Source organism: Nematolebias whitei, chromosome 8 (assembly GCF_014905685.2).
Source record: "Nematolebias whitei isolate Nwh7 chromosome 8, NemWhi1, whole genome shotgun sequence".
NCBI classification, from domain to species: domain Eukaryota; kingdom Metazoa; phylum Chordata; class Actinopteri; order Cyprinodontiformes; family Rivulidae; genus Nematolebias; species Nematolebias whitei.
Genome location: NC_056505.1, coordinates 12,292,895 through 12,302,170, shown reverse-complemented (window position 1 = coordinate 12,302,170; position 9,276 = coordinate 12,292,895). Strand labels below are relative to the sequence as shown.

Here is a 9,276-nt window from a genome sequence, read left to right as displayed (position 1 = left end):
GAAAGGGAACACTAGCTTAAAGCTAATTGAAAGGGAACACTAGCTTAAAGCTAATTGAAAGGGAACACTAGCTTAAAGCTAATTGAAAGGGAACACTAGCTTAAAGCTAAAAGAAAGGGAACACTAGCTTAAAGCTAATTGAAAGGGAACGCTAGCTTAAAGCTAATTGAAAGGGAACGCTAGCTTAAAGCTAAAAGAAAGGGAACGCTAGCTTAAAGCTAAAAGAAGGGGAACGCTAGCTTAAAGCTAAAAGAAGGGGAACACTAGCTTAAAGCTAAAAGAAGGGTAACACTAGCTTAAAGCTAAAAGAAGGGTAACACTAGCTTAAAGCTAAAATAAGGGGAACACTAGCTTAAAGCTAAAATAAGGGGAACACTAGCTTAAAGCTAAAAGAAGGGGAACACTAGCTTAAAGCTAAAAGAAGGGGACCACTAGCTTAAAGCTAATTAAAAAAGAACACTAAATAGAGAATTAGCTTAAAGCTTAAAAAAATTAACACTAGCTTAAAGCCCAAAGGAGCAAAACACTAACTTAAAGCAGAAATGAGCAGAGAACTAGCTTAGTTATAAAAATACAAAACACTAGATTAATCATGGCGAAATGCTAGTAAAAAAGAACAAAAAACAACTAAAAGCTAATTGTTGCAAAATGCAAACTAAAAGCTAAAATGAGAAAAATGACAGCTAGAAACCAATATCAAGTATATCTAGAAGCTAATAGGAGAAATACACTAGGTAAAAGTAAAAAGAGTAGAAGACTAGCTAATAACAAAAGAAGCACACTATCTTAAATGTAGCAAAAGGCTAGCTAAAATCTGTTTTTTTTTTGTTGCTAAAAGCTAACTTAAAGCTAAAATAAGCTAAATCAAAGCTAAAAACGGTAGCAAAAGACTATCTAGAAACTAGAAGTAGCCAAACACTATCTAAAAGCAGCAAAATGCTAGCTAGAAGCTAAACGTGGGAGAACAATAGCTAAAAATATCATATGAAGACACAAATACGGCAAATATGTTGAAGCAGATTTAAAAGAGAATTATGCTATCCCACATTTGAAGAGATCTAAACGTATTTTAATGGTTAAAATTAAAGTTAAACCTTTTGAAAGATACAAAAGTTTTAAAAAAATTGGAAGTCATAGCTCGCATCTCTTGAATGAGCTGTAACGGTACAAAAGTCTGCAGAAGTAGTTGGATTGCAAAAAGTGCATAGAAAAATATGAAACGGAAAACGATGCGGCCGTAATTCTGTGTGATGTTTTAATATTTTTATTTTCCTTTCTGTTTGTGTGTTTAATGACTCTTCCCTCCGATCAACAGGTGTGCTTTGCATGCGTGGACGGTGAGGAGTTTCGGCTGGCGCAGATCTGCGGTCTTCACATTGTGATTCACGCTGACGAGCTGGAGGACCTGATCAGCTACTATCAGGACCGCGGGTATTTCGAGGAGCTCATTGCTCTGCTGGAGGCCGCTCTGGGCCTTGAGCGCGCCCACATGGGCATGTTCACCGAGCTCGCCATCCTCTACTCCAAGTTCAAACCTCAGAAGATGAAGGAGCACCTGGAGCTCTTCTGGTCCAGAGTCAACATCCCGAAGGTAGCTTTTTAGTGATGGAGGTTTAAAAACTTATCCCTGTGCAAAAATTCTCGTCTACCTTTAATGAGCAGTCTGAAAGGAAACCGATCCCGTTTTCTCTGTCCTAGTCTGTTGCTGTTAATTTGTAAAGTTTATTCTTTGGAGTTTACAATGTAAGAAAATATGCTAATTTGTGATGTTAATGTTCCTCTAAAGATTCTTCATTACTTTAGAGCTGAAGCATTTTTATTTTCTGATTCACAGGTCCTTCGTGCAGCAGAGCAGTCTCATTTATGGGCCGAGCTGGTGTTTCTGTACGATAAATATGAGGAGTTTGACAATGCAGTTATCACTATGATGAACCATCCCACAGATGCTTGGAAAGAAGGGATGTTCAAAGATATAATTGCAAAGGTAAACAAAAATAATTTTAACAGAATGTTAAATTTTATTTGTAAATTATCTTGATGTGTGTCTCTCTCACTTTTTTTGTCTTCAGGTTGCAAATGTGGAGTTGTACTATAAATCTCTTTCTTTCTACCTGGAATTCAAACCTCTGCTTCTTAATGACCTGCTGACCATTTTGTCCCCTCGGTTGGACCACAGCAGAGCTGTCAACTTTTTCTCAAAGGTAACCAGTCGGCCGGTTTAGCCTAATTTTCCTACCTTATCTGCCAAGTGATACATAATGATGTGCTGTTTTCCCTTGAGCAGATGAATCAGCTGAAGCTGCTTAAGCCATACCTGAGATCAGTTCAGAACCACAACAATAAGTCCGTCAATGAAGCTCTCAACAACCTGCTAACAGAAGAGGAAGACTACCAGGTCTGTAGGTTTCTGAAGAGTAAATCATGAGAAATGTGTGTAGGAATGGGACTGGTGATGATTATAAATCATTTAGGCTGTTTTTTACTTTCATTCAGAGCAAGTTTGAGAAAACGAGGTTTTCTTCTACTAGTTGGCACAATTTTTTTTGAAAACTGAACAATGTGTGAACCTATAACTTGTGATCTCTTTGTCACCGGATTTCCAGTGGAGGACATTAAAAGTCTTTAAATGGATGTTGCTAAATTTAAGTCCTTTAATGGCATTTAAAAAGCTTTACATTAAAATCTTTGGTCTCAGTGGCATTAAATATTTTCATTAGCTTCCAAGAAAAATAAGAAAAGATGATCGATTTTTGTAAATGTCTCAGCCGGACTCGTTCATCGGGTTATTTCGTTTATGAAGTATTGACACAATGTACATTAAAGTAACATGTAACCATTTTGGTCAATGTTTCTGATTAGTCGCTGCACACTTGTTGGAAGTTGTAAGGGCTGGAGGAAAAACATGACAATGTCAGAAGCGGAGACAAAATAGATGAATTCACATTTCAGCTAAGGAGGAAGAATAATTTAGGACATAGCTGCATTTGGTCAACATCAGGATGGTGAGGATTTTTTTAGTGTTTTTAGTTTAATCATGGACTAAATGAGTCAGGGCGGCAAGAGGTTTGAAGCCAACCCACCCCTGATGTGCCTTACGTGCTACGTAGTGAGGTAGTCATAGAGGTGAAACGGTTGACACGTTAAAAAAAAGGGAACCCAGTTGGATCTCAGTACTGTGAAGAAGTGATGGTACATGATCTGTGTGAACGAATGCTACTGTATGTCTGACGCTCAGCAACTTTATGGTTTAAGAGAATCGCTAAACTGAGGTCATTTATAATGTTTTGAAAACGATACAAGGGAGATGTCCTCCACACATTTACTGAACCAACACAGCTGAGTTCTGCTCCATGCCTCTTGGTTCTGTGATGCTTGCTTTCAATAGGTTAGAATTAAAAGGAAAAGCTTGCACACTAAGACATGTCCTAATCATCTTCTGTACAACAAACGACAAAAGGTGTAATTGTTTATTTATTCGCTTTAAAAATGTTTTTGAAAACACTGCATTCAATTTGCTTGACAGATTTCTGCAGAGCCTCCATGTCAGAGTTCAATCTTTTTGTTCAGCAATAGCAATATTTTCTTTCTCTTGTTTTAAATATCAAAGACTGCTTCTTTTGATTAATTAAATGCTGTTGTTTGTGTGTGTTTAGACTCTGCAGGTATATTTTATTGAACATTGATAGTCCAGTCAGAGCACGAGGCATCCTGTATTTGTTCTCCTCACGTCTCGTGTAATTTGAATCTGTACGTCTATCTGCAGGGACTGAGAGCGTCCATCGATGCCTATGACAACTTTGACACAATCGGCCTGGCTCAGAGGTTAGAAAAGCACGAACTGATTGAATTCAGGCGTATCGCTGCTTATCTGTACAAAAGAAACAACCGCTGGAGACAGAGCGTGGAGCTCTGCAAGACGGACAAACTCTACAAGGTAAAATAACTTTATATTGATAAAGTTGGACAGGAATGCTACGAACATTAGTGTGAAGTTTCTACACTCTCCAGAAGGAGGCACTGTTTAGTTCTTTAGCATTTTTAGTGCATGTGAAGTGATTTTGGACACTACTTCTTGCATTAAATGATTCTCATGTTGAGTCGTTTAGTTTCATTGAGTTTCATTATTTCCCAGGATGCCATGCTGTTCGCTGCAGAGTCCAAGGATGCTGAGCTGGCAGAGACTCTGCTCCAGTGGTTCCTAGAGGAGGGCAGAAAGGAATGTTTCGCTGCCTGCCTGTTCGCCTCCTATGACCTCCTGCACCCTGATGTGGTGCTCGAGCTGGCCTGGAGGCACAACATCATGGACTTTGCCATGCCTTACTTCATCCAAGTCATGAGAGAGTACCTGACAAAGGTTAGAACAGAGGGACGAGCTGAAACTTGTTTTAATCAAGTTTAATTTATCACTTTTTAATGTACAGTTGAGCTTATGTCGTTGATTTTTCTTTTCAAATTACTCTGAGAAGTTGGAGGTGGACAACGTTCTGTAAAAATACAATGTATTGTGCAGAAGACGTCCAAAGTGATGCACTGAGATGAGAAAGCAGAGTGTAATGCTCGTTACTTGTGCCAGTAACTTCCTAAAGTGCTTGCCTGAAAAACTCACGAGGTCACGTTGGGTCATCTCTTTGGGTTCTGTTTCAGGTTGATGAGTTTGCAGCGAAGGTGACGGTCTCTGGCCCTCTATTTTTATTTCTGTGTTCTGTTCGTTTTTGTTATAACACGTGTCTTGGGTTTCTGATGTAGGAACCTAGCATGGACTGTAGACTGAAAACAACCTAGCTAGCTCTGGTTCTGGAGAACTGTAGTCAAACGAGCAGGCTTTTGGGCCACGTTACCATCAAAACGTTAGGATTTATCTGCAGGGAACAGGTTTAAGATCATCCTCTTGCAGCTTGTTTACAGCTTGTAAACAATATCAAAAGAACTGAAAAAGCAAAAAGATTGTTGTAAAAGTCTTGAGAGCTTGAGATTTAATCACCACCTGTTAATAATAGTTACTGCTTTGGAAACCATGAAGCAATAAAAAAATGTTAGTTGCTGATGTCTGATGAAAATAAAATGTAAAATAACGCCAGGTTAGCGTGATCAGTGGTTAAAAGTCCTGCTCTTTTAAACTTTATTCAGTGGCTGTACTGACGGCTACAGCAGTGATTTAAACGCTGATGGTAGCGGGAACCAAAGCTTGTTCGGATTATAAGTTCCTTCATGACCACATTTAGACCTAACCAAACCCTCTCACCTTCTAACTCCTCCACGGGGCTACATCTGGATTTTAGGTGGCATTTTGAAACCCTTGACTGCATGATGGATGACGAGAGGATGTTTTCCCCACTCAGTTCATTCTGTTTGAAAGCCCTGAAATGATGATTTAGTAAGAAGAAAAAGCCACTTAAAATGAGATGGATGCCTCCCCCGTGTCTCTAACTGCAGGTCATTGAATTTTAATTTTACTTTTTGGATCAGTTCAAAGCTGCAAACATTTAAAATATGAATCCATGTTCTCCTGTTTCTGCGAGACGACTTTTCTAGATCAATTATTTGAAACATGCGTTTCAGAAATTAATTTAAATCCCTTCTTCTTTTTTTTAAACAGGAAAGTGTTTTCAGAGTGTTGTACCTTTTCATTACTTTAAGTTCTCTTAATTTTAACTCTGTAAAATCCCACATTTATTGAGGTGCCCCACTGTTTAAGCCGATCCCACTTACATCAGAAACCTTTTTAAACTCATCCAATTGAAGCACAACGCCTGATTATGGTTTTTTGCACTTGGTAACTAGGAGGAACGGTGCTGTGAGCAACTCGCTGTACGAAGACTTGAATGCCTGGCAAGGATGAGCTGAACCTCTGAGCGTCTGACATGCAGCCTGATTTAAATCTATCAGAATGACTAACTTTTAATCCGTCAGGAGGACCCGCTCACAGCCAGGATTGAGATGCATGTAAAAGCTTTTAACAAGACAAGACTGGCTGCAAACGTAACCTCTGCTGATAGGCATGCACTGTGCAGCTTCTCCACTCAGAATGTTTTATATTTAACCTTAGTGTTCGTAATGCTGCCTTTAAGGGGTCAGTTCACACACGCACTCGAGAATCCTGCCTGGATTTGACTCGTGATGCTGTTTTGGTGCCGTTGTCTGTAAGCTTGCGTCTTTTAACATCGTGGTCGTTCACAATTCTTAACAAGTGCCTTCCTTTATTTGTTGACGAAACCCAAGTTTTGATTTATCAAGAAAGCGCTCCTGAATGTGGTCTTGAATAGACGTCTTTATTTTTGCTGAACTGACCCTTTAATTGTTCACTAAACATGGAAGCTGTTTTTAAATGTTCTCGTCAGACCTGCATGTTGTCTCTTTGGTTACTGTAGTTGCACATGTGTTCAGTTTTTTTTAAGATGCAGATCTATTCAATCTAATTTATGTTGGTTTGTCAAGACTTATTAACCTGGAATAAAAGTGTTTAGTGTAGTCAAACAACAGGAGCTTTAGAGTTTAGATTGGATCATTTTCAGGGAAAAAATGTTTTAAAAAGTTTAAAAAAAAGTTCAAGTATATTATTTGATAGAAAGGTTGTAGGGTGTATCTACTAAATGTTAACTGAGCAGTTTGAGTGAATGTTTGATTTTTTTCTGTTTTCTTTCCCTTCAGGTGGACAAACTGGAGGAGGCAGAAAGCAACAGGAAAACTGAAGATGAAGTAACAGAGCCTCAGGCGATTGTGTTTGGTAAGTTTCAAAGAAAAGTTCATCAGTTTTAGCCACAAAAATAAAAGCTAAAGCTGCTGTTCATCTTTAACTGTTGTTTTTTGTTTTTTTTTAACAGAGATTTGTTCTTTACAGGCAGATCATGCAAAGAAAATGTTAGTTTCACAATTTTCATTTTGTATTTTTTTTAATTAAATGAGGGCAACTGTAGCTGTTTATGACGAATGAATGAATCCAGGCAACTTTGTCATAAAATTTGTCAAACTGTTCAGTTGAAGCTGTTTTCTGAAAATGCTTCCGTTGCAAGAAAAATGTTTATATACTCCAAAAAAGTAATTTTAAAAAAAGAGCTCGTAAAGAAAATTTAAACGAGTCCAATCACTAAAATGTAGAAAAATCCAAAATGTGTACAATTTTATTTTACTTTCATAGTGGTAAAGTGGTAAAACTTGTTTCAGAATTTACTATAAATAAACAACAATAAAGGTCTTTCAGTGTATCCCCCTCACAAAAAGGTAAAATCTTTTTAAACTACTTTGGTGCAGATTTAAATTAATTGCAAACATTCAGCCTTTGATTCAAGTTAAATCAGAATTTCCTTGAGATAAATATTTGTTACTTATATCTTGTTTTAATGCAAATATTTTAAAAAACTTTATATATTTGGCAAGAAATTCATCAGTTGTTGGCACTAAATATTTGGGGTATTTCAATAGTATAGTTTTTCTACTACGGGTACAAGTACTTAAGTTTGGGTACTTGCCGGTACTGAGTACGGTACAGAGTAGGTAATAAGTACGTAACAATACACAGTGAATTTAAAACCGCATGTCTTACTAATACTAATACTTGTGTATTTTCTGGCCTCTATTGTGAAGTGACAGAGAAAATGATGTCACCGAACATAAAAGTGGTTTTGGTCCCAAGTATTGAGGTGTTTTACGAGGATTTGAGGACGGTATCTGGTCTCTAGGAACACCACTACTAAAACTGAAAGTTGCCATCAGACACTAGTCTGTGGTTAGAGCTTAAAGTCTCCTTAGTTTTTCGATTTTAACCAAATTAGTTTCTATTTGTAATGATCTGGGCCTTCTGTGCTGATGCCAAATCTGTAAACAAGATGAGGTTTAAACTTGCTTTCTCAGACTTTACCCATTTTTTTGTGGTTCTGATGGATTCTATACTAAAATGTAAAGAGAAGTTTGCGCAAAACAACAGTTGATAATTGTGTATATTTCATTGATTTTACTCATGTTTATTCTGTTAATAACCCCATATGTGTGAATGTTTGTGTTTTCAGGCCAACAGCTGATGCTGACCGCCGCCGCCGCTCCTGTTACTCCCGTTGCTCCTGCGACTCCTCAGTCGGCGTACCCAGGTTACGGCTACCCCGCCCCCGCAGCTGGTTACCCTCCACAGCCCGCATATGGCTTCAACATGTAGAGTCCTAACTCCTTGTCCTCCACCTTTGGTCACTCCCGTCCCCCCTCCAGTGCTGCTCTGGGTCTCGGTCGATGGCGTGGAGACCTTCACCTACTCACCAAGACTCCACCCATTCGCACTGAAACTACAGTGGAAAGCCTCATCTTGAGTTTTGCTGCGCCGCTGAGACGTTTGCATCAGAAACACTAGAGACCATGTTGGCTTTGAGGCGTTTTGATCACCCCCACCCCACCACCCCACCCCGAACTTTACAGCGCCACACATCTAAACGGCATGAAGTCACCTCTCAGCTGCTGGAAGATTGGCCGCATCTTTAGTGACAACCACTCCGTCTTTTTGCTGTTCCGTGTTGACTTTATCACCCAGCTTGTTTTGTGTCGATTTCTTTTAGCACTGATGAAGAAGAGATTTAAATGAGGAGCGAAGGGGATGTGGGGCTTGTCGCTCTCCCACCCCTCTGAAGCACTAGCTGCCTTACAAGGTGGCAGCTTCACGTTTAAACTCACAACTGTCTCATGCTCTGATTAGAACAGCAGTTTCTGTGCAATAGTTTTTTTTTTTTCCTTTCACAAACCGGACTAAAGACATTTGTTGGTCAGGGATATTCTGAGTATGTCAGTCCAGGAGAATGTCAGTGAAACTTTCACACCTTGCAGCTGCAGACCTACCGGTATTTAAAGTGATCTTGTCAGTTGACATTTTAGTATCCGGACATCTGGAGTTTCACGATGGATTTGATTAAAAAGATTAAAAGGAAAGAAAGCAGATGTATAAGAACAGTTTGTGCATGTGTCGCCAAATATTACTGCAACCAGTAGCACAAATGTCACGTTCCACTCAAGTATTACTGATGTGTCAAAAAATAAGTGTATTATGAAACTTTTCCACCAAACTAACACTGAAGAAAAAAAAAAAAGTGGTTAAGCTTCAAGTCTCAAGGAGTTACATATTACTGTACTTACAATGGTGTATAATTTAAATATGATGAAATACCTAACAAATTAAAACAGCAAAATAGTATGAAACACATGTATCGTCTATGAAGTGTTGTAGTCTTTAAGTATGACTATTTGTAATAAAAGAACAAAAGTGAAAAAATATTTAGCTGAATAAATGGCAAAGTCTGCGAA

At 38.5% G+C, this 9,276-nt stretch overlaps 1 protein-coding gene across 1 annotated transcript in view; it reads left to right on the top strand.

The window, feature by feature from the left end:
* Positions 1-9,276, top strand: part of cltcl1 (clathrin, heavy chain-like 1) — a 31,684-nt gene extending 22,408 nt beyond the window's left edge. The window contains exons 24-31 of the mRNA XM_037680954.1: positions 1,316-1,591; positions 1,835-1,984; positions 2,070-2,201; positions 2,285-2,395; positions 3,764-3,934; positions 4,133-4,354; positions 6,649-6,724; positions 8,004-9,276. Of these exons, the coding sequence (XP_037536882.1) occupies positions 1,316-1,591; positions 1,835-1,984; positions 2,070-2,201; positions 2,285-2,395; positions 3,764-3,934; positions 4,133-4,354; positions 6,649-6,724; positions 8,004-8,146 (1,281 nt within the window). The 3' untranslated portion in view covers positions 8,147-9,276. The remainder of the gene's footprint in view (positions 1-1,315; positions 1,592-1,834; positions 1,985-2,069; positions 2,202-2,284; positions 2,396-3,763; positions 3,935-4,132; positions 4,355-6,648; positions 6,725-8,003) is intronic.